This window comes from Micropterus salmoides, unplaced genomic scaffold (genome assembly GCF_014851395.1).
Source record: "Micropterus salmoides isolate LMB-PRFRI ecotype aquatic unplaced genomic scaffold, ASM1485139v1 Ms_hic_scaffold_23, whole genome shotgun sequence".
Taxonomy (NCBI): domain Eukaryota; kingdom Metazoa; phylum Chordata; class Actinopteri; order Centrarchiformes; family Centrarchidae; genus Micropterus; species Micropterus salmoides.
The window spans coordinates 18,172,791-18,198,678 of NW_024041484.1; the positions used below are offsets into that span (position 1 = coordinate 18,172,791).

The following is a 25,888-nucleotide window of genomic DNA, read 5'->3' on the forward strand; positions in this document are numbered from 1 at the left end:
TTCTTGCCCATTGGAATTTCTCACAAGCTGCCCGTACATTTGTCTGCCCTCTCCACCGGTGGAGATGTAGTATGGAAAAGGTCGAGTGCTGATACACACGCCAACATGTGAACAACATGTGAATGGGAAGTACAGGTCACAGTGCTGACAAACGAATGCTGGTAACCCTGGAGTGCAGGCTTGGTGGGCCCAGACTGCAAAGGGCACTCTGAAAAGTATTAAAATCAAGAAAGTCCCTAGTTGTATATTTGTATAGTACTTTTTAAAGCAGTGTTACAACCCACCCCACCCCTGTCAGCCAGTGTTTAGATAGGTATTTTAGCATAGTGGTTTGAAATTATAAAGGAAAAAAAATGCATCACACGTTCCTTAAGAAACTACATTTCTAAGGATAATCTAATATCCAATCTCTAATTGGTGGAACTGGTGTTGTTAAACTCTCCCCGTGTTACCTCCATACCCGGTCTCCACTACACAGAATGCATCTTCACATAAAAATACACAGTGAGCATAAAACCCACTGAGTGATAAAAGTTAAAAAAGGGTACATAGTATCCATGAAATCAAGTAAAATGGAGCATTTTAAAAGAAGCGCAGCAGTGTGAAGCAAAGTGCATAAAGAGTTTCACACCACAGTCTTGCAAAGCTCAGTTAATGTAATACATGTGAAATGGGGTTTGCTGAGGTCTTGTGTGTTTACATCAGCAGCAATACTGGCATCAAAAAATATCTTAAGGTATTTTATCTATGCATTATATAGAAAAGCATATATGTACACTGTACTTGCTTTGAATGTCATTAAGCACAGAGTCACAATAGCCACACTGGGAAATAGGGCAGGTTAAAATATAGTTGTAGGCCCCTACCAGTCCCTTCCACCCACAGTGGTTCCTCCCACTCAACCATTACACCAACTGTATGTTGGAATACATGCCCCAGACTTGCTGTGTTTCATTTCATTTGTGGTAATTTTATTATAAGATTATATTAAGAACATACACCATGTAGAAATAATATTAACTGGAACAATAAACGTATCAAAAATACAGCCTGACACTAATTGGTTAAGCATGCAGTACACTTACTCAAATGACCACAAAGTCTTTGCCACACAGTGAATCTAGGGAATTTGGGGTGCCTTTCCTTGGTTAGTAATCTAGCTTTGGAAATGTGGCTCCATGTTTTGAACATTTAGGTGAAAGGGGGCAAAGCTTTCCACTCTTTGAATTTTGTTGGATTAGATGGCCGGGAAAACAATGGGACAGAGCCAGAGATATTGCAAGATATTGCTCACGTCCAGAAGTCTTTCAAGTCCCACCTCAGAGCGTTTTCTTACATCCTAAGGAAAGCCTAGGTACACAGAGTTCAGTTGGGACCAGTTCAGAGCCTCAACTGTTGATGGACCATGGAAGCTCGCCAGTGCCTGACTTGGCAGCAGCGTTAAGAAATTGTTGGTTGAAAAGGCCTTTTCTCAGGCTTGGTGGGAATCCTGACTCAGCAGGGAAGAAGGCTCCTGGAAGAAAAACTGCAGCCTGCCAGATCTCAGAAGGGGAGGTTACAGGCCACATATACAACCACCTGCCATCATGTGAAGGTCCCGGGTTCGAACCCTTTTCTGTATGGAGTTTGCATGTTCTCCTTGTGACTGCGTAGGTTTCCTCTGGGTGCTCCGGTTTCCCCCACCATCAAAAACATGTTGGGTAGCTTCTCCAGTCAGTGTTGCTTGACCAGACACTGCATTTCAATCTGGAAACGCTGCTTTTGTTACAGAACACATTGTTTTATTTTTATAGCTGGAGATTTTTTTTAAAGAATTTAGTTGTTGATTATAGGACTTATATAATAATTAACTTTATTTATAGAGCACTTATCAAAACAAAGAACGAAGTGCATTGCAGAGACACAGACTAAAAAGGGCAGTCTTCACAGATACTGAGAATGTGGTTGATGATAGTGTGACCATCTATACAACCGGTTCCACAGCTGTTTACTGTGGTTTTTCCCTTTGGGTGAGTGAGACATGCTTGGTGTGTTTTTGTTTGGTCTGTTTTTCTCCCCTCTCCTCAGTTTTTGAGACCTGGTCGTGTCTGGCTTCCTGGGTTGGCATTAACCGCACCTGCTGGTAATCACACACCTGGTCCTGATCAGCCATCCCCACCACTACTTAAGGAGAGGCCAGACATCCATTCTCTGCTGGGTTGTTAAGTTGTGTGCTGTAGGGCAAGCCTTAGCGTCTAGTGCTAAACTTGTTAGTCTAGTTACTAGTTTGCCTTAACTAATTTCTCTTTTCCTGTCTCCAGATTGCTGTGCCATCAGCTCAGCCAGCCTTCTGATTTCAAGCCTCTTGAGCCACTTGAAGATCCGACTCCTCCCGCCATACGCTGGCAAGCCCTCACTTTCTGACTGCTTGGAAGGAAACTCCCACCTCACCCTGCCTCTGCCTCAATCAATAAACTGTTTAAACTGCTGCATTGTCTCCTGGTCTGCATCTGGGTTTGGCATAATTTCTGACACCCTTTCTAACTCCATTGCACACAATGAATTCGGCAGACACTCCATTGACTGAGCATACCAAATCTTTCAGCATCATAACTGCATCTTACACTTCTTGTGGGGAGACAGTCACATCTTCATTATTGTCAATGTTGCCCATTAAACAGTTCATAATGTTGCTGCCACGGCTGAGTAATTTCCTCTGAACCACTTACACCATCAATATTCGTTCTTTTGATTTCTATCCAGAATTCATTTGGATTGTTGTTTTGCAGTTTACTTGCAAGGGAGTCAGACCTCATTGTATTGTCATTCCTCTTAATGAAACGTAGGGCATATTTAAAATTTGCACTTAGCCGTTTCTTATATTCAAATAAGGGACCATGGTTATGTTCTGCCTGACTCAGCCCAAGCTTCGAAAGCCCTTCCAGCCTCAGCACGGAGCTCTTCAACATGTTTGTTTCAGCCTGGCTTGGCTTTGTACATCTTTGTCTTATTCAGAGGCCTTCTTGAGGCTACAAGGAACAATGTGTCAGACTGTACACAGTATACTTCAAGATCCTCCTCTTTCAAGTTAGACCACTCTGTTTTCTCTACATGCATGTCATTGTTCACAGACAAAAAAGTAGGTAAGTTGCCCGGATTTAAAGATAAAGAAAAAAGCTCATGATCAGCAGTGGCAAATTTTTTCTTTCTACTTTTACTTCTTGAACAGGCTTTAACAAGGGGCACTCTGGCCCGCACTCTTAGTACCGTCCATGCGAGGAGACCCTGAATGCATCACGGACCCTGCTCCTCCACACCAGAGAGGGCGACAACGAGCTCGACGTGAAAAAGCAGCCCGGCGACAGCAGCGTCATCCCCGCCGAGGATCGAGGATGCGTGAATTGTATGGTAGTCATGTGTCATCTAGTCTGGCAGGCGGTCAGCTGACAGATCCGAGTCGCTTGTTATGTTTACTTTCTTTGTTTAGTGCGTTAACCTACGTTTTTTTTGAATGAATGCAGCGGTATGCTTCACCAAGGAGAACCATGGTAGTCGTCAACTCGGTGCTCAAGCTGTTACAGAGGCAGACGTACACATGTCTGTCCCACAGATACGGGCTCTACCTGTGCTTTGGGGGGCTCGTCCTCATGATAGTTTCCGCCTTTCAGTTTGGAGAGGTGAGGCTCTTCTATTTTCTTAACTCCAGTCACTTACTGGCAACTAATGTTTGTTGAATTATCTAATGTTTTAGCTCGACAGCTGTCGACTACAGCCTCGTTTTGCTGGGGCTCCGTTTCACCTGATTGCTTAAAAAGTCGTCTGTTTTAAAGTGATCTAGATCTTAGATCTTAAATTGAAACGCTTTTTGAATCGTTATGGTGTTCCTGCTAGTTCGGCATTATAATACGTCACTTAATTTTACGTATTTCAAGGAAAGTCTCTAATTTACTCCCGTGGCTTAGTAACTGGCAGCCCTACACGTTGTAAGTTAACCAATACTGTCGAGGAAGATTTGTGCAAATCTTTCAAATAAGTTTGGATTGTATTATAAAAGTTTTTGTTGTGGTATTTAAATATTTGTAAATAAATTGAAAAGTTGTTCCCAAAGATTCCCAAAATAGTCTTATGGTTTCTGTTTACCTGTGCAGATAATGCGTGAACAAGGAAACTGCTGTTTTTGAGTGGGGTTTGGTGTGGGTCTTGTCTTTGCTGTGTGTGCTACTTGGGATGTATCAACATAAGCAACTACTTGTCCTAGAGGCTTGTAACATCTAGTGCCCCCTCCTCTCCATACAGGTGTTGGTGGAGTGGAGTCGGGACCAGTATCATGTGCTCTTTGATTCATACAGAGACAATGTGGGTGGGAAATCATTCCAAAGCAGGTGAGCAAAAGTCAGCATGCCCCTAGTTGAGGGTGCCTTGAACCCCTCACAATGAAAAAAATACAAGAATTTCACTGTACAGCTGACTGTTTTTATTTTAGCACTTATAGTAACAAGTGCAAAATATCCTTGGTGCGGTTCAGTGGTAAAATCTTTTACACATCGTATTGTAGGAAGTGTGGAAACCCTTAGCCCAATTTCTGCTGTAACCTCCCTTCATGCCGCTCTAGGCTGTTTGTGCCCGTCCCTTGAGAATAATCTGAAAGGAGTAACCATGCATGAATAAAACCTAATGCAGACTCGCTAGAGGAAAGTGTGCAGTGTGGAGGGAAACAGGGTCATGGCTTTGCAGTTTGAGGACTGTCTTGAATGATATAAGTGTTTCTTTTTTCAGGCTCTGTCTGCCCATGCCTATTGATGTGGTGTACACATGGGTGAACGGTACAGATATGGCTCTGCTGAAGGAACTGAAGACGGTCAAAGAGCGACTTGAGGAGGAACAAAGGGCTCTAAGGTAGCTGTGGCTCCACTGTCTTTGCAAATGTAGTGTCGCAGTGAAGCTTGATGGTCAGGCCTGGAATATATGTAAGCTGTAACCCATGACTGCACTTAAATATAAACTGTTATTTTTTCTGCAGAAAGTGCTGTACTGCAGGATATGGCCATAGAGTGCAAACACAATCAAGTGCCTTCAGTACAGTCAGAATTAGCGTACAAGCTTGAGCTGTAGCATTATCATTTTCACTCTGGCTTGTTCAGTCATTGCCTCAGAGGAATCAAAGGTTAGAATAACACTGAGGAAAGATGTTTCATTAGTCTCAGAACTTTTCTTCTTCTTTGTTAGAATGAAAAACAAGTTAAAATGGTGGAGTTACTCAGTTCACTGGCTTCTGCTGACCTCTGTAAACAATGCACAGTGTTGTTACCCTAGGCGGTATATGATGAAAATAATATGAGTTCACTGTTTTGTTGCACATAGGGAACGCCTGGGGAAAAATGCAAGTGAGACAACTGAAGTGCCAAAAGACAGGTGAGTCTGAGGATATGCATATACTTGAGAAGAGATGGTCAATATGGATATAAGCTCTATCATGGTAAATGTAATGTTATGTTGCAGTTTTGATATATACAGATTCGGGTGCTGGTTTATTTTGTCCACCACATTTATATAAATGATGGCAGGCTAAATAGCAGGAACACCGCTCTGTATAATGTAGTTCATCTCAACACCATAACTATAATCCTATATCCCTTCATGAAGGTAGGAGTTATTGCAGGGGTGTTTCATTAGATTAGTTGTAGCCAAGTGTACCTTATAACCTGGTAACTGAATGTTCATATATGTAGGCCTATATTTTCTGTAAAATTAACTGGACACTAACATATGTAAATATATATTTCCATAAATATTTCATCCTCATTGATTTGCATCATTGCTCAAAAAGGCGTATCACAGCAAGAGTGTTAGTGCTTATACTAATCTGTGAGTGGTTAATTTTACTTTACTTTATTATTAAGATTGTGGTTAGAGGTGGTGTTGAGCTGGACTGCTATATATTGGAAAGTGTTTTTAATATTTTCTCCCCTCATGTTTGTAAGTTTATATGAAGCAGTCCACTTCCACCTCAATAATAAACATATAGTTATTTGAATACCTCTCAGACAGGGTCAGTCAAAACTGAGCATTATTATCTTTTAAAAAAATAGAAGCTGTAGCTTAGCTGTTGTATTGGATTGCATTAGATTTTACAGGTGTACGTAATAATGAGTGTATACTGTCAAATTACTCAACCCCAAACTTTAGTGTAACCTATTATTTTATGTTTTAAGAGGTCTTTCTCAGACTCTTAGACCTTTCAAAACACTGGGAAATGATTGTCAAAGTTGAAACAGCATTGTGAGAACACTGAGTTTCATGTTGAAACAGGAAGTTGAGGTGGATTTATACCAGAAGGAGATTTTTTCTTTTTTTTACCAGAAGAAGACACTTAAAAGTGTACACCACAGGGATATCAGTTAGATAGAGGTAGATAGGTTTTTTGTTATGGAGGCTAAAGAGGTCCAGCAGTGTTAACAGCTGATTGTTTTATAGTTTGCCTTCACATGCAGCATGTTATCCAGGTAGTAAAATCAATGGGATATGAAGATACCAGAAAATCTAAATTTCATAACATTTGGGGCATTTTTGTGTGAAAAAAGTGTGCATAGTAGCTTGAAAGGCAAAGCTAACAAGGTAAAAAAAAAAAAGACATAACACATTTTGCACTGAGTGAAACTTTGGTGGTGATATGAATCTTAAAGTTGGCAGAACATGCTGAACCACAATGAAGATTTGACTTCAGGGTAAGTATTTCATGCGTTGACCACCAAAATGATAGACTGATAAAGGGGTGACCTCTCTTGTCTTTCCCTCCTCCTTCCTGTCAACCTATCTGAGCTTTAACCGCAAACACACTGAGAGACCCGATGCAGCATTTCCACAGACTGTTTGCTGAACGTGTGAAATTGATTGATGTCATGATTGTTCTTGAGTGCAAAACCTCAAAGTTGGAGGAAGTGGTCATCTGAGTAAAAAATACAAGGTGAATATACTTTGAGTAAAGTATTGTTTTATTGTTTTTTTTTTAGTGTTAAGCCAGAATGCCTGCTGTCCCACTGCATCATAGCGCCCATGCTGGCCCTGGATCCCGCTCTGCCAGTCAACATTACACTCAAAGAGCTGCCGACGCTCTCTCCGTCCTTTTCTGCTGCCAAAAGAGCTGCTGATGATGAACAAACCCTTCCACCCATCCACCACCGCCTCTGTGGTTGTCTTTCATTCGCAGGCTGATGGTAAAAACACACAAAATAATTATTTCTGGCAACAAGCAAGGTCGAACGTTTGACATGAAAGGATATAAATGATTCCAAGCGGCATGTGAGAGATTCCCCAGGTAGAGCAACAAAAGCCACAGAGGGTTGTAATAGCTGAACCCATCAGAAGGCAGATTATTTCTTAAAAAGGAAAAATAATTTACAATGCAAAAGATATAATTTGAATTGTGATTAATGAGTAACCAGAACATGAGAATGCTGCAGTGGTGGAGAGAGAAATCCGTATTACCTGGTACTATAACAGCAGCAGCACTAATGATCAGTACAGTAAAAGTGTGAGCTACGAAGCTAAGAAGAAAACTAAAACAGAAGACATACATTCAATGCAATATGTTATACGGACTTGAAAAGGCAGTAAAATTAAAAAAACTGAAAACAAACTATAAATGGGATGTAACACAAGCAAGAAGTAATGCCTAAATTTGAAGTATGATGCAGAATTAAAACACTAGAAGTTCAGTTAATTGAGTTCCATAGTGGCCCAGGCCCCATGACAATAACTGCCGTGCATCGGCTACATTACAGATTTCACTGAAAGTTGTGACATGCAGATTTAATTATCTTTAGGCGTTACTCATACTCAAATAGTACATTTAACCATCTCTCTTCTTTCCATTGTCTTCTGTATAAAGTTTTTAAAACTGGAATAGTTTCAAAGTATCTGACATCATCCGGTAAACTATTTCACATATTGGCCGCCACACAATAACATCCAAAACACATCACATCCATGGATTTTGACTGACATTTGATCATGCCTAGTTAGTTGGCCATTCAGGCATTCAAACACATGATGTGCTTCTTCATACTGAACCTTGTTAGCAATGTTAATCATTTAAATGTTCTTTACTCACTGGCATATAACATTTTATTATCAGTTATTACATACATATTTTCCTTTTTAAAATCTAAAAACAGGCATTAGACTTCTGGACTATTTTGAGCCGTAGAGTTACCAGATAAACACAGTGTAACCGATAAGCTATTTAATCTATGGCCAGTTAAGCTATTCAATCAGCAAACAAAGAATCACCAGCCTTTAAAGCATTAATCATGACACGTGTAATTAACTTTTAAAATGACAATACGTGCACCAGCTGCATGGTGCCTCATTTACTTACAGGACAGGAGATTGTGCAAGCACATCCTCCACAGCATTTAACAGCTCACCTGCAGCGCAACACTGTGGCTTTTCAAGATGCATCACATGACTTTGTAACCCAGTGGGTATGTCACAGTTTTTTCAGACTCGGCCTGCTGTATAACGCACACGCACGCACACACACACACACACCAGGAAGGTGACTAATAGGAAAATTTTGCCCAGATCATAAAGGCCAACTCATTAATCACTCGTTTGAATATTATTGGTGACTGTAAGCCATCAGTTGTTTCTCAGTTGATGGTATTCATAACTTCAGCATTATGGAGTAACTAACTGAATGCTCCTTTTCTGTCTCAGTCGTGCCCTATTAGAGGCCTGTTATCTTTTCTTCCATTACATTTAAAAAATTTTTTTATTTGAAGTGGCACATCGAGTTTCAAATCAGATTTTAGATATTTACAAAACAGAACAGATAAAAGACAAAAGGATGGAAGAAAATAACAAGCAAAATATACAAACTAAAAAAAGGAACATTGTTACCATGGATAAATTTAAAGTCACAGGTACATTGCAAGTAGTGCACATACAAAAATAAAAAGACAAAAAAAAACGCTATTTATGTGCACTATTGATTTAGGGGAGTTATGAGAGAAAACACCGGAAATTATAACTGCTCAACTTCATTGACACAACTTGTTCATTGCCTTGCCCAAGGTAACTGTGATGTTAGTTGTTGACACAGTGTTACTGGTTCCTTTAGTTCACCCACAGTTTCCGTTGTCAGTCTGGTTTGTTAAACCTGCATGTTTTCAACTCACTGTTTATTCAGCGTTTTTATATATTTTTACAGCTGATAAAGCCTATACAGATGTGTCTAAGGAAGACCAGAAATTCTCTGTGTTCAGATGTTACTTGGTGAGTTTACAACTGTTATATTATGCAATGTATGGAAATCTGTCTGATTTTACATATATCCTCTTTGTAAATTACACAGCCCTTGATCATATTTCTGAGGACAGAATGACAGATTCAGATAATTAAACATCAGAAGGTGTTTTTATGCGCATTGAAATTAACCTCTTTGTTGTGTGTTTTGCAGACGACCGATAAAGAGGCTCCGGGCCTGATACGCATGCAGTCCCTGGCTTATCTGAGCGGCTTCCCAGCATCTTTTAAGGAAACGGAGCAGCTGAGAGTCAAACTGCCCTCTGTCATAACCAATAAGATCAAACAGGTAAAAACCCTATTTTTATTATTATTACCTAATACATGATTACTAATTACTAGGGATGTCCGATCTGAATCCTTTAATATTGGCTAACGGCTGATACAGAGTGCGATCTGTTACATATATTTACTTAAATATGATGTAAATATCTGACACATTTAAATAGCAGTCTTCTAAATGTGACACACCTTATTTTTCATAAGTTACTTGATGGTGTGATATGAATGAAAGATTACATCATAAATGATCAGCATTTTCATTTTAACCAGTGAAAGAGACGGTCAGTGCCAGCTAAAACTGAGAAGCTGCCACCCGAATGTTTTGTACAATGCTTTTCACTAATAGCAAAGAGGAGATATAACAGATTTGATACTGTATATTTTGTCAACCTTTGACACCCAGGTTGAAAAGTTAATGACCAAATAATTTTTTTACACTCACACTAATTTTAATTATCACAATCATATCATCTTTATGAAGCACTGCAATACAGTAGATTTCAGTGAAGAAAGGACTGAATAGTAATCTGCTTTATTTTAGCTGATGCCAGTCTGTTAAAATATGCCCAGATCGGGCTCGACACCATCGTAAGGAATCGGCTTGTGACATGTCATAAAGGGTTCATTAGCAAATATCGCAGATGTGTTTTTTATGTGTGCACTCAAGGGAATCTCAAAGTCGTACTGGTTTATTCATTTGAACAATGGTGGTTTATCTGTTTTTTGAAATTGAACTCTTCACTTATTTCTGAATTATTAGTTTGTCCACTACAAGAATCAAAACTTGTTTCTTAGTTAAAATTGCTCCTGGCAGTGGTGTGATGGTGTTGTTGATGAAAGGATAAGGAAAGACACTTATTTTTATACTTTAATTTGGAAACACAGTAGATTTGACATTCTGATATCTTCATCATAGATATCTCCTTTGTACATGTTAACATCTATTCATCCAGTGTGTCTTTGAGATACTTTTATTTTGAAGTAATTTTTTGTTCTTATTTATTACGTCTTATTACTTCTTTTTGGTAAAATACCAGAATAGATAAGAACACATTGTTAGACACCTCCTAGCCTTTTCTTTTACTTTTCTTTTTGGTTTGTAATATTATCAAATAAAGATCTCTTTTGATGTGTTCTTCCCCAAATTCAATCTGGGGGAAAAAATACTTTCTTCGTGTTTTGTTTTTTACTAAGTAGTGCCAGTGACGAGGTAAAAGGCAGCTGAGTTTGCCACCAGATGTCACTCTCACAGTGTCCTATCACAGTGCTGAAGGGCTACATCGTTATTACTATAGACATGCTCTGTATATTTTTGTGTGCGCAAATTAAGATCTTTTTATACATCATAACTAACTAAAGGCTAAACATAAATGTCAAATCCTCCAAGGAGAGGAGGTTGCACTGTCCTCCTTAAATGCGTCCTTTTCTATTTTAAACAGTTATGTTGTGATGTGGATAAAGGGCCTCTGTTTAGCTCGGCAGCTTGTGTATCTAATAATTTTCCTCCACTCAGAACTCTGCTTTATATTTTGAGAAGGAGGAATGCCACTAACAAGCGTGGATTGCTCTGAATTAATGAAAGAAAACAAAACAGTGCAGCCAGGAGCTGAATGACCCTGTCACACCAGCAGACCGGCAGGGCGGGCATCGGTTAACTGTTTGTCCCATCTTCCGATAATACGCTCACATGGCTGATTGGAATAAATGGGTGACAGATTAGATAACATATTTTGTTACGCCTTTGTACGTACTAAATACAGAACAGAGGCGTTATACAACAGCTTTACAGTATCAGTGGACTCCTCAGAAGCCTTCAAACAATCCAAGTCAAAGTCTTAAAAATCTCATTATCATTACTGTACTTTAGAAGTGAAACAATTAGTCAATTAATCCACCAGTGGATCGACAGAATCTAATTAGGTATTTTTTAAGCAAAAAAATTAATTTGCTCCTGCTTCTCACATATTTGCAGGTTTTCTAAGTTATCTAGGAGAGTAAACTGAACATCTTTTGTGTTTTAGACTGCAGGTCAGAGTTTTGGCAAATTATGAAAGGTTAGTCTCACTATTTTTTTTGACATTTTATAGTCAGAATGATTGAGGAACTCATTAGCACATCAATTGATAAAGAAAATAATTGTTGCAACCCTACTGTATTTGCAACACACTTTAATATAGAATTTTTATGGTATAAATAAAGTTAATAGAGCTGCAGCGGGTCTTTGCACTGTAGCTTTTACTTTTACAGAGGTAATATTACGGTATCGAGTTTGCTTCTTCTAAGACAGTTATTCATCGTACAATAAATAAAAGGACAGCAGCAAAATGTGTAAAAAAAATTTACTGAAATAATTATTTATAAATGAATAAAGACTAAATAATGTATAAAGTGCACAGTCCATTCATATCTTCATATCATAACTACTAATTTATTTTAGAACAAAGTAAGTTCTTCCTCCATGCAGTTAGTTTATGAATGATGAACATCTTTTCAAGGTTTTGGAAATTTAATTTATTTAAGTTGAAAAGAGGCTAAATAATTATTTTAACGTCTTGCAGATAGTTAGTTATTGTAGGCTTATCATAATCAATACAGTTCTTTAAATCTTGCAAAAATTGTACTTTTACACAATCTGCACCGCATTTCTCTTTTAAAATTTGTCTTCATCTCAATTGCAGATAGAATTTAAACAAATGTACAACTGAGCACAAATAGGTGAAGCAGCTTCTGTGAGCCTTGATAGAGTCAAAATCACTGTAACTTTGTAAGTGATGATGTGTAGGCGCTTATTATCACACCCAGGTGTCTCATCTTTCCCCACCTTTATCTCCAGGTTTGCTGGGGTTGCAGCATGGTAGGTCATGTGATAGTAGCCAGCGGCATTCACACAGTAACCTAAGCTGGCGGTGCGGGGTTAACATTAGAACAACTGTTTAGAGTGGCGCGGCGCCAGCCAGCATGCTGAAAGGTCACAAGGATTTTACTGACCTTTCCTTCACTCTTGGACACACCCTGTCATCTCATACATGTTTATGTCTGGCTTTGCTTGTTTGGAGTCCAGTTTTTGTCTTTTTTATAAGTGGAACAAGCTAGCAGGGGTGCCGCAGGATTTAAAATGGAGGGTGTGTTGTGGGAGTAGGGATGATACTGGGACATGTGAATGAAAGACGATGTCAAGGGTGTTTGTGTGTGTGTGTGTGAGTGTTTGGCGTTTTAACGTTGGAGGGATTCTAGGTACACGGGTCACCAGACAATACACAGTTTGGATTTCAAGGTGTTTCGTGGTGTTGCCGGGTCGATTCTGTGAAAGGGGGATGATGTGCATAGTGTGGAGGGAGAGGTTTAGCGGTGAGAGACGGATGGTATTTATAGCTGGTGTTAGACCAAGTGCTATGGTGATGAAAGCTGCCCCGCAACCTCAATCATCTGCCCGTGCTGCTGCCTGTCGAGTACTACCCCTAGTGTTTGTGGACAAGCTTGCTGATGTGTTTGTATTAGCGTGTATTTTTATGCGTTTTGAGGAGACTGCGGTTGTCCACACGGTGTCTCATCTCCTCTATGAAGCATACAGGATGTACATGCTGATGAGTCTGTGCTAAAAAGGCTGGTGTGGAATGAATAATAATAATTAAAATAACAGTAAAATTATGTATTGGAAAAAACAATATAAAGGATAAAAATACAAAGGTAAAAAAATATATAAATATGTAATGTCATGGGTATTAAAATGCTAAAATATGCAGGTCATTGTTTAACTTGGCCTCACATCTCTTCATTTAGCATAACAATACGTTTAAAAAATGGCTGCATCTAGGGATTGTTTTCATTATTACTGATTATTTTTGGGATTAACTCGTGACTCATGTTGTCTATTATATGTCAGAAACACTAAATCATCAGATTTGAGAAGCTGCAACCAGTGATTTAAAAAAAAAAACATTTTTGCTCAAAAATGTTGACTGATTGCCTAATTAGCAAGATTTACATCATTTCGCTTTAGATCATTAAACCTGTCAAAGTAACCTATTTTTTCTTCTATTCTATTAAAATCCTTAATATTAGCATAATAATGAGACTAAATTTCATTTTGTTTCACTTCTTTGATTAATTTCATTTGAATTGCTGAACAAATCAGATATGTTTTCTCTGATTCAGATATCTGGTAGTAGCCAGATTCAACATGTCTATCAGCTGGAGTTGACAAGAAAGAAGTCTAATTTTTGTGGTTGTCACACTCATATCACAGACTTCTGTCAACAGAAAACTAGATGCTTTGTTCTAAGACTAACACCATATCTTGAAAGTATGTAAGATAAAAACACCACTTCAAATATCTTTTATATTTCATTTTGTTGGATTGGTCAAAGTCACACTCCTCACTCCTCAAGCCCAGGCTGCTGGGAAAGTTGACACGTATGCCTCTTTCTAAGACAGCACATCATGTCATCACATTGACAATATTTGGCGTGTTATGTAAAGACCTTGATAGGTTTGCTCCGGGTTCCTTTATAGGTCACCTGCCCGTTTCAGATTGACTGACCAACAGGTGATGCAGCTCCACCTAAGCTGTAGTCTGTTGCGTCATCTCAGTCCATCTGCTTAAAAAGATCACTCACTGCAGGGTTAATTGGTTTACCCAGAGAGTTTTATCTAGACTAATTACATTTTGTGTTGCTTCTGCAGTGACACGCAGGCCACAGTGATTACAGCTTATAATGTGTGGAGAGTAAACGAGTCATAACGGTAGCTGCTGCCTGGAGGACATGACAGTTTGCTGATGAAACCTCCAGCATCTTCTTTTTCAACGTTAAATTTCACACACAGCATAGACACTCCCTTCAATCCCTCACACCTAGAATACTGCTCCAACTTTTCTGCTACAAAATGAAACACACATTGTAACATTGTGACTGCTTCCTGTGACACAATGTGACGATAGTGACGATTATGTGGTAATGCTTAACGCAAAAGCCTGCTGTAACTGCAGCACAAATGGTGAGGAGGCATAAAATCAGTATAGTAATGTTACTTCTGGCCATACCAGATCAATGAAGGTTGTAGCAACAAAACCTCTGAAAGTACTGAGTTAAATGTGTTTAATTGTTTATGAATTAAACTTTTCACTTGAAAGAGGAAGGATGTTTTAACTAAAAGTTACATTGTCTCATTTTGAAATGGGAAAGAAACAGTTTTTGTGCTCATATTTTGCGGCCGTGCTAGAAATTCAAATAAAAGAAAATAGGAAAATGCTAATAATAAATTGTAGGTCAGATGTAAAAATAAATTCTAAACATGTTGAGGTCAATTGTCCAATTTAGACAACAAAATGTCTAGAAGAAAAATGACAAACATGTTGTCCCAGAGATAAGGGTGAAGGTCCGCATACTGCTGTTTTGTCTGACCAAAAATCTAAAACCCAAAGATATTCAGTTTACAATGATATAAAAGAGAACAAAGCATAAACTCCTCACATTTCATGAGCTAGAACCAGAAAATGTTCAGCATTAAATGATTCATTGATAATTAAAACAGTTACCAGTCCAGAATTATGTATTTTTTACTAATTCCTACTAGTAAAATTGTGTCAGTTTTCCTTTATTATTGTAATCAGGTTTATGTGCCATATGTGTGTGAATAAAACTGTTAACACTTGCAGGCATGTGCCTGTGTGAGGCCGCCACACACACAGCCCTGCTTTGTTTGCGTGTGTCAGAGCATTATCAGGACTATAAAGAGAGCTATAATAAAGATGGAAATGTGATCCGGGGCTTGCTGTCTCCTGGCTGCTCGCCGCTGGGTTTAAAAGACACAGCTAATCCTCCACACCTAAAAACGGGAGCGGAGAAAAACGAATGGTCGAGGCAGAAGACAGGGGTATCTCCCTCACATGGATCTCACTCTCTCTCTGTCACACACACACACAAACTCCTCAAATGCCTCACATAGCTGTCCCGAGATCAGATGGAGAGCCACCTCCATGTGACCTCCATGGAGAAGGTGACATCACCGAACTTTCCGAACTCTCACTTTAAACACACACACTCCTGTCGTTCAGACTCGAGGCTGCAGCAGCCAGCAGATGCCTCCACACAAGCATCATAGCTGCTTTGATTTGCCCCTGCCTCTTGTTATTCTCATTCCCAGTCTTTCATAAATCTTCCTGTCCTATTGATAGACGGACGGTCACTGTCAAAAGCCTCACACTTTGGCCAATCTTGTCGCTGAACATGTGACTTGAATGAAGAATTTACTGTTGGATGTTCTCACAGTGTACGTGGGGATTTTTGTTTTTTGACTTAAAGGGGCACTCCTCTGATTTTACATGACAGTTAAGTTACTAGAAACTTATCCTGGAGGGACCTTTGTCATCTAGTTGTTGTTTCCAAGCGTAAAAGCCATCTGGTTTATACTGAAAGTAAAAAGTAGTACTTTGAAGTTGAGCCTGCTGTACATTGGTGCTTTGAGCTAAATGCTAATATGCGTACAAAGGAAATGCTAACATGCTGATGTTTATCAGTTATTATGTTTACCAGTTTCACTGTCCATGTTAGCATGGTAACATCCGCTAATAAGGACTGAACGAAGCACAGCTGAGGCAGATGGGAATGTCATTAGTTTTACAGCTATTTCGTCATAAACCAAAGTATTCGATAAATTGAATTCACGTGATGATGGCGCAATATGAAAAATTATTGGACTTTGAATATCTGTGCCAAATTTTACAGCAATCGATCCAACAGAAATTTCACTCAACCTGAAGAGGGCCCTAGATGAAAAGTCAGGGCTCCATCTTGAATGTCTTCAAATCATCCAATAGTTGTCTAGACATTTCTGTCTCAACCACAGATGTCAACCTGCTGGTGGTTCACCAAATGGAGTGTCTAGCAAAAGATGGTACTGAGTTGCATTATGGTAATTGTAGGATCCAGTGTGTCTTGAGCTTGACCCGTGCCAGGGACTAAATGTCAGGATACCTCGACTTCTGCTGCATTAGTTTAGACCGTTGTTTTTGTTTAGTCTTTTGTCTTTAGTAATATGTCCATCAACTTTATGGAAGTCCAATTCCAAATCACTGGAGTACTCTATCAAGCAATTATAACCTTACTGTTGTTCTGTTTATTTGTCCCTTAGTTTGAGTTGTACTCTGAGGCTAGCATCGCCCTGCTCCACCTGAAAACCCCGCAGGATTTTACCGATCTGACCCAGCAGGCTAAAAAGAACCTCACCCTGGATGGAAAGGAGTTAACCATCAGCCCTGGCTACTTGTTCTGGGACCTCACCGCCATCTCACAGGTAAGACTGGTCCTCCCTGGATCTCATCACTATTAAAATATGCACATTTAAGAGGTGTTTATTGATTTTAGAACTGATATATTGAAAACCCTGTTTGTTGTTAATAATAATAATAATAATAATAATAATAATAGGGCCTGAGACAGTCTAAATATTTATTGTTCACTCTACTCTTTTCTGTGTTTCCTCTTCAGTCCAAACAGGACGAAGATGTTTCCGCCAGCCGATTCGAGGATAATGAGGAGCTCCGCTATTCGCTGCGCTCTGTGGAGAGACACGCCCCCTGGGTGCGACACATCTTCATCGTCACTAACGGGCAGATTCCCTCCTGGCTCAACTTGGATAACCCCAGAGTTACAGTTGTCACACACCAGGTAATATTTAAGCCTTGACCTCTCCCACATGCTACTAGGGATGGGTGCTCAGTCTATTTTTACTGACTCCAAAATACGTGCACTGTAATATGTTTAAAAAACAAAACCATTACAGAACTTGTTCCCATTCTTTGTGTATGTATTTTGTCATATTGGAAAGAACCTGACCTGAACACCCCTACTAAATGTATAAAATGTTTAAAAATAATAAAAATATTGATTTAGCACTATTTTTGTTTTATTGGAGCACAGTTTCATACAGTCAAATCAGCAAACTAATTTCCTAAAGTCTCTTTTCAAGACTCACATACTTGTCACAGAAACTATGCTTTGTTTCAGTTATATTACATGTTTAGCTTAACATTATATGTATGAAAATGTGCTGTTTTCTTTGACTTCTAGGATATCTTCCAGAACCACAGCCACCTTCCCACTTTCAGCTCCCCTGCCATAGAGACCCACATCCACCGCATCCCAGGGCTCTCCCAAAAGTTCATTTACCTCAACGACGACGTGATGTTTGGCAAAGAAGTCTGGCCGGATGACTTCTACAGCCACTCAAAAGGACAGAAGGTGTGAATATTACTCATTAAAAGTCATTCATCACTCATTTAGAAATTTGCTGATTTATTACAATGTACAATATGTCACGTGTCAGTGTCTTTTTAAAGTAAAAACAACAACATGTTTTCTTTCTTCAATTCCCTGCAGGTGTATCTCACCTGGCCTGTCCCCAACTGTGCGGAGGGCTGCCCAGGATCTTGGATCAAAGATGGGTACTGCGACAAAGCGTGCAACAACTCTGCCTGTGACTGGGATGGAGGAGACTGCCTCGGTAAAGAGACCCAACACTCACATAATCTGTATAAATAAGCTAAATCGAATCATTCATGTCTAACATGTTATTCCTTTTTGGTGACAGGTGCAGCGGGGAACAGTCGGTTTGCGGCTGGGGTCGGTGGAGGTGGGCCCGGTGGAGCTGGAGGACAGGTGTGGCAGTTTGCAGGTGGTCTAGGAGGTCTTGGAGGGACGTCGTACTGTAATCAAGGCTGCGCCAACTCCTGGCTAGCGGACAAGTTCTGCGACCAAGCCTGCAATGTACTGTCCTGTGGTTTTGATGTAGGAGATTGTGGCCAAGGTGAGTTAACTGAAAATACTCGCTATGTTGGACCTGACAGATGAAAGGATTCTTGGCAGAATATCAGCAGCCTTATCCTTTAACATGTGTTCATCTCTGCTGCAGAGCACTTTGGTGAGCTGCACCGTGTGACCCTGCTAAGGAATCAGACCCTGTACACCCTCCCGGTTGGTGAAATCAGGCCGTATTTCAGCTTCCACAGATTGGCTCGCAGAGTCTCTGAGGCCCATGTCAGCGACAACCCGGTGGTTCGCCATACCTCCGTTGCCAACAAGTGGAAGACAATTCACCTGCTGCTCCATCCTGGCCACAACAACACCCAGATCCGATACAATCTCACTTTCCAGAAAGAAGACAACACGGAGTTCACAATGAGCTTCAGTGTAGATATCGACACCCGCATTGTACCTCAGACTAACGTGTCCCAGGCTGTAAGCAAAGACGCCGGCAAAGAGCCAATGCCGACTCCGTCTCCAGAGCCGGTGTTCCCGTTCTCAGACATTCCTGAGGACAAACTGGGTCCTAAGATCCAGAAGAGGCAGCCTGGTGAACCCCAGGTTGTCATAGAAGTTCCTGCACTGAATGTGTCACTTCTACCAGCTGCTGTGCGCAGTGAGCTGCAAAGGCTGGAAGAGAAGCTCCTGATTGGTGACATTACCATGAAGGGCTATAACCTCACAAAAGCAGAACTTCTAAAACCTTACAAGACAATGGGTCAAAAGCAGCATGTCATAGAGTCACATCCAGCAGCCAAGGTCCAAGGGAAGCCGTATAAAGACTTGGAGGGAGAGCAGTTGGAAGAAAAACCACCCACGAAAGATAAAACTGGAAATATCATTCGGAAAAGTCAAAACTCAAAAGAAGAAATGTCCAAGAAAGAAGTGGCTGCGCAGGAACAACCTGTCACTCCTCTTATCCCAGTCCATATTGGTGACAAGCAGAAGAAAAACTTTGAAAACAAACATTTTAATCTGAATACCACAATCGAGAGGCCAATGTCTTCTAAACTGCTAAGCAGCATTTCAAAAAAAAAGATCCCCGAGAATCGGGCAGAAACAGGCAATGCTGCCAGAGGCGCTCCCGTGGGGAGGAGACTCCAACACTTCACATCCTCAGACAGAGGCTTCCTCCCATGGGAGAGGAAGAAATACTTCCAGCAACTGCTTGAGGTAAGTAGGGCCTACAAGTTTCACTTTTTTCACTCATTTCTTTAAGTGTTAATTTATTGCATTGCATTGACTTTACAGGAAGAGGAGCGTCTGCAGAGACTATTGTCGTACGAGACTGATGGTGGCGCCACTGGCCGACGGCTGCAGGACACTTTTGCTGATTCGCTGCGCTACGTCAACAAGCTGCTCAACGGCCAGTTTGGCTTCACGTCCCGCAAAGTCCCAGCACACATGCCTCACATGATCGACCGTCTCATCATGCAGGAGCTGCAGGACACGTGAGTGGGTTGCAGATTCTTTAAGATTTTAAAGCATTCCTAAGAGGCAACACCATGAACTCTTCTCTGCGCCCTTTTCTTCAGATTCCCAGAGGAGTTTGACAAGACATCATTCCATCGTGTTCGTCACCCAGAGGACATGCAATTCGCCTTTTCATACTTCTACTTCCTGATGAGTGCTCAGCAGCAGCTCAATGTGTCCGAGGTGTTTGACGAGATCGACACCGACCACTCAGGTGTCCTGTCCGACCGGGAGATTCGAACTCTCGCCACAAGGATCCACGAGCTGCCACTCAGCCTGCAGGTCGGCCCTGGCTTTGATATATCTTCCATCCCAACATAGGGCTGTGAGATTTGTGGTTTTGGATAATATTTATTGTGTTGTGTTTTTTAGGACCTGACAGGCTTGGAGCAGATGTTGATAAACTGCTCTAAGACTCTCCCGACTAACCTGACTCATCTCCACCTGATGAACCCAACTCAGGAGGCCTACTATGACCCCAGCATGGTGAGCCACACTTGAAGTTAATGACTTGGAAAAAGAGAAAACCTTAAATTGATTATTGCTAAAACTCTCAAATCCATTGCAGATTATACATATTTGTAAGACCTGTGGGAAGGAGTTTTTATGCCTTTCTTTGTTCTGAGATTAATTATTTGACTGATAACCTGTCCTTTTTTTTAATCCACAGCCTCCTGTCACAAAAGGCCTCATCCTCCACTGCAAGCCCATCACAGAACGCATCCACAAAGCCTTCAGAGAGCAAAATAAGTACAAGTGAGAAGAAGGACCATTAGTCACTCTCACAATATATTAAAATTCAGATATTCTCCCTGCTAAGTTGCTGCTGCTAACATGTCCTCTGTTGGACAGATTTGAGATCATGGGGGAGGAGGAGATCGCTTTCAAGATGGTGCGGACAAATGTGTCCCATGTGGTCGGCCAGTTAGATGACATTAGGAAGAATCCCAGGTGGGAAGCACTCTGTACAGATTACATTTCCTTTTCTGTTTGCCTTTCTTTTAGATTTTCCCCTCTTTATGGCGCAACCAAAGTTTACTTCTTTACCATATTGGTTGTTAAACTGTACTAACGTCTGTATTTTCATTAATCCGCAACAGGAAGTTCATCTGTCTGAATGATAACATTGACCACAAACACAAGGATGCTGCCACAGTGAAAGCTGTGCTGAGAGACTTCTATGAGTCCATGTTCCCGCTTCCGTCCCAGTTTGAACTGCCCAGAGAATATCGCAACAGGTTCCTGCATATGGAAGAGCTCCAGGAATGGTACGATATAAAGTTTAGAGACAATTCTGAACACATAGGTCATTGATATAGTTTAAGCTTAGTTGCTGCAGCGCATTATTCAGCTATTATTATCCATGCAAGCAGCAGGGATGGCATTGCTGGTTGGTTGGTCCACAACTTTGGTCCAGACTTAAATATCAAAAATAATTGTTTATTTTCATGAAATCTTGTGCAGACCTTCATGGTTTCTGGTGGATAAATCCTTATTACTTTTGTGATCCTCTGACTTCTTTTTTTGCGCCACCTTGAGGTTGACATTTATGGGTTTGAGTTAAATCTCTCTGCAACTAATGGATGGATTGCCATGAAATTTAAGACATACTTGTTCATCACAAGATAAATGAACTTTTCATCTAGCGCCATCATCAGGCCAAAAGTTTGTGTGCACAATTTAAGTTTATGATCAAAAACCTGTAAAACTTAAGACACAATGACTTTGTTTTTAGTGCAAGATAGCAAATGTTTAGATGCTGTATTTATGGGAAACACTATCCCTGTTAAACGTCAGTGTTTTAGCATTGTCATTGTGTGCATGTTAGCATTACATTAGCATGTAGCTCCCAGAACTCTGCTTAAGTACAGCTTCACAGAGGAGCTAACATGCTGTAGACACTATTTTGTTTAAAATAGCAAAACATGACCATCACAAGTTCCCTGAGACCAAGGTGACATCTCCAGCATGCTTATTTTTCCAAAAGTCCAAAACTCAAAGAGATCCTGTTTACAGTGACTACAGATTAAAGCTTTACATCCTCACATTTAACAAAGTGGAACGAGCGCAGTGTGACATTTCTGCTTGATAACCGACTTGAACAATCATCCAAATTGTTACCCATTCATTTTCTGTTGACAACGGTATAGTTAAAAAGGTAATAGGTAATAGTTTAAAAGCACACATTCCAGCACTGTACTAGACTCCTTTTTTATACATGAGTTGGTAATTCTATCAAGCAATTTTTCCCCCAAACAGCCTAAGTTAAGAATTTGTGGCTGTCACCACATGACACTGTGTTGCCAGGTTGGAGCAGAAACCCTGGGGGGGCTTCAGGGTTTTTTTGTCACGGATCCGGCTCCTGTATTTAGCTAGAGGATGCCAACCTCACAGAGAGACTTTAAAATTAGACCAAGCCGCTTCAGATCAGTCGCTAGCTGTAAGATACTTGCAAGATCATCACATAGCTGAGCCTCCCGTCTCTTCTTGTATCTCCGAGTTAGTAACAGGCAGATGGCGTTGGATGGTGTCACCTTGTCACCCTGTTGCCCTGCTGCCCTCTGCATACTTCATGTTTCCTTCTTGTTACATCGGAGCACAATTAGCCTCCCTTGTTTCCCTTGATTGTGAGACAATCAGGAAACATACATTTTGCACTTACAAGTTTTTGTCGTACCTAACCTGGTGCATTCACATGCTCCATTTCCCAAGTTGGGAAGCCATTCATCTGACTTTGGTGCGTTCGTGATCTTTTAAGTTGTATTGTGAAAACAGCATGGTCTAGTGAGAGACCGATTAATCTGGCTGATATCGGGAATTGTGAAATAATCTGCATCGACTGATACCTGCACTCATGAGACCTTTACACCGTCTGAAATCTATAGGATGTATTTTTCTATTTCATTCATTAAAAACATTTTATCTTAATCAACATGTTAGTGGCTAAGATGACCATGTATATTAGATTGTACTCTGCATGGACTAATGGAATTATACGTGACATTTCTTTGTTTTGAAATCAGTATTATATATCGACCACTGAAAACCCCATATCGGTCAACCACTAGCATGAATGCTACAAAGAAGATGTGTATTTTATAGATCAGAGTGTTTAAACAATACATTGATCGCTCTTTCCACTCAAATAATTCTTTACAGTTGGAAACAAATTTTTCCCATTATTCCGACATCACTTGAGGCAGCGTCATTTGCGGAGGTCGGTCACATTTAGTATCAACATGGCTAATGTTGCCGCAACTCAGAGGCCACTGAGTTGCCACTGCATTTTATTTCTGCATCTGTACCTGCTGGTGTTGGATGGGATAATGAAGGATAAGTAACTGAAGTGTGTTTTTTTTTTTTCCCAGGCGAGTGTATCGAGACAAGCTGAAGTTCTGGACGCACTGCGTCCTTGTGACGCTCGTCATCTTCACCATCATGTCCTTCTTCGCCGAACAGGTCAGTGTGTCCACCTCGGACCACACAAGGTTTATTTACACATTCAGATAAAGACAGGACAGGACATTTGTTCACACACCTCTCTGTTTCCATGATTCACACTTGAGCTATGATTCAGGCCTTCGCTTCAGAAATTCCATTTGGAGGTGGATCCATCTCATGTGTCGTGCTAGGCCACCTGAGCCTGGACCTGACTTTACAGAAATGAAAGTCCCCTAATAGTCCTGTGTGGAACACAAGACTTGTCCATCTGTGTTGACTTGAATCATACAGTACTAATTATTTATTAACTGTCTTTGTTGCTAGATAAGTGGGATTTTTTTTGCTTCAACAAAATCCAAAGAATATGAAAGCAAATCATTTTAAAATCAGGATAGTATTCTTGGACAACTTTTCACTCAAATTCTTCCAATTTGGTACTGGGAAGAAATGAGTGCCAGAAATTGTTTTAACAAATACTACTCGACCAAGGTTTGACATTGAGCTGTTTTGAGGCGTTTCCAGTTTCTCCTCAGCTAACCTAAAGAAAGGTCAACAGTTGCAGTGACCTTAGGAGAATTTTCCCCACAGCAACCCATGAGACCAGTGTTCCCAGTTAGGAATGTGTCAGACTTGTCCAGTGTCTCTGTCACTACACACAAACAGACTTTTGACGGGCTTTTTGGCACCAGATGAGGCTGTCCTGCTGCCCAAGTTATTGAGATAGAGACATCGGCTTTGTACAGTTTAGATTAGAGAGATCAAAAGTGTGATTATCTTTGCTTTCTTAGGTTACAAAGGTCTGAGGGGCACTGGTGTCAAAGTTCTGTTGAGTAACCAAGTTTTTTTTTTTTTTATCTGAAAGGAATAATGTCTATATTTCAGGCAGACTTCACAGTTCTGTTTTTAACTTAATTTATAGTGACATATTCAGATTTTGCATTTTAAGTCACACATTACTACTAAAAAATATCGAGAGAGTGTTTGATCAGGGTTGTGCAGAGTTGCAGTGTACTTTTATAGCTACAATTCAGGCACATATTGACTGTGTGTCACATTAGCGGCATGAAAGCATAGTAAACAAACACACAAGTGGATATTTTTGGAGTACTTAACACAATAATAAATAGAGAGCGACAGCTGATTTAAAAAAAAATGATAGATATATATTTTCGCAGTTAACGAACATCATGCGTGGTGTTGATCTTCTCATAACTCTCTGCCAGAAGCGAATAAGGGAAGTGTATTTCCTAAAATCACTACTATACTATATATACACTATAGCTTGAAGTGTAAATATACCCAGCCTCTTGCTAGCAGATAGCACAAGGTTTTTTTTTTTTTGTCTTTTCTTGGCTGCATGCAGTTTCTATTTAAACCATTTCCAATCTTCCTTCATCTTACAGCTGATTCTGCTGAAGCGAAAACTGTTCCCCAGACGCCGAGTGAACAAGGACTGCAACCCTGAACGGGTGTGACAGAGGAAGACTCTCTTCTCCTTTTTGTATCTCAGACCTACACCCTTTCTCTCCTGCTCAGTAGAGGGACAGGAGAGGATTCAGACCGGTCCTCGATGCTTGTGTTGTATCAGCCCGGATGGAGGGTAGAGACGCATGAGAGATGGTGATGAAACATTTTTCAGAAGATGATGGATGGGGCTTGCCGGTGAAAGGAATGGCAGCCGGAAAGAAGAAGCCTGTAAATCATCTTTTGCTCCACTGGTTGCATCTGAGACTTTCATACAACAAACACGCTTACACAAACACAAAACACTCCCTGTACTCTTTCCACCCTCCTCACGTCTTGCCCTCAACATGTCATTGATTGGTGTGCTGCTAAAGTGAAACACTGTGTGTGTGTGTGTGTGTGTGTGTGTGTGTGTGTGTGTGTGTGTGTGTGTGTGTGTGTGTGTGTGTGTGTGTGTGTGTGTGTGTGTGTGTGTGTGTGTGTGTGTGTGTGTGTGTGTGTGTGTGTGTGTGTGTGTGTGTGTGTGTGTGTGTGTGTGTGTGTGTGTGTGTGTGTGTGTGTGTGTGTGTGTGTGTGTGTTCACATTCTACAATAAAATCCACAAAATGTTGTGTTTAAAGCTAAAACAGATTAGGTTAATAGATTTGTCAATCAACAGAAAACAACCTGCAACTAATTTGATTATCAATTAATCATTTGAGTCACTTTTCAGGACAAAAAAAAAAGGTTTTGGGCTTTTGATTTAAACAAAAAAAGATATTTGAAGACGCTACCTTGGGTACTGCGGAATTGTGATGGCAATTTTTCACAATGAAAAATAGTTGGCAGATGACAAAAATAGGTACTTACAGCCACGGCTGTGTTTGGCTTTTACTGCAATGGCTTCATTTAAAGAAAAGGAGGACCTATAGAATGAATAAAATAATGAATTTAAGTGTTTGCTGCATCTCTCTTTGTCTGTTGTCTATAAAATCATAAACCTCAAGTGCCTTAGTTGTTCATTCCTACTTGTTGGAACATATTTGTTTATCTCCTGTTGGTTGTTTTTTTTATTTTTATTTTAATATCTTAAACAATGTCTTAAATGTTTGCCGCGTCACACCCTAATATAGTGATTTACAATGAGAATGAATGGGATATAG

At 40.3% G+C, this 25,888-nt stretch overlaps 1 protein-coding gene across 1 annotated transcript; it reads left to right on the top strand.

The window, feature by feature from the left end:
- The first annotated feature begins 3,349 nt into the window (after nt 1-3,349).
- On the top strand, nt 3,350-25,203 carry gnptab (N-acetylglucosamine-1-phosphate transferase subunits alpha and beta). Its single transcript, XM_038738456.1, is given in 22 exon segments — nt 3,350-3,656; nt 4,276-4,361; nt 4,756-4,875; nt 5,341-5,391; nt 6,990-7,113; nt 7,115-7,193; nt 9,191-9,255; nt 9,440-9,574; nt 16,699-16,860; nt 17,055-17,234; nt 17,637-17,807; nt 17,946-18,069; nt 18,157-18,372; nt 18,478-19,541; nt 19,620-19,819; nt 19,904-20,123; nt 20,214-20,327; nt 20,512-20,597; nt 20,694-20,792; nt 20,942-21,109; nt 23,210-23,300; nt 24,686-25,203. Coding segments are annotated over 22 exon segments (3,789 nt in total). The 5' UTR covers nt 3,350-3,494; the 3' UTR covers nt 24,758-25,203.
- Nucleotides 25,204-25,888: the final 685 nt, after the last annotated feature.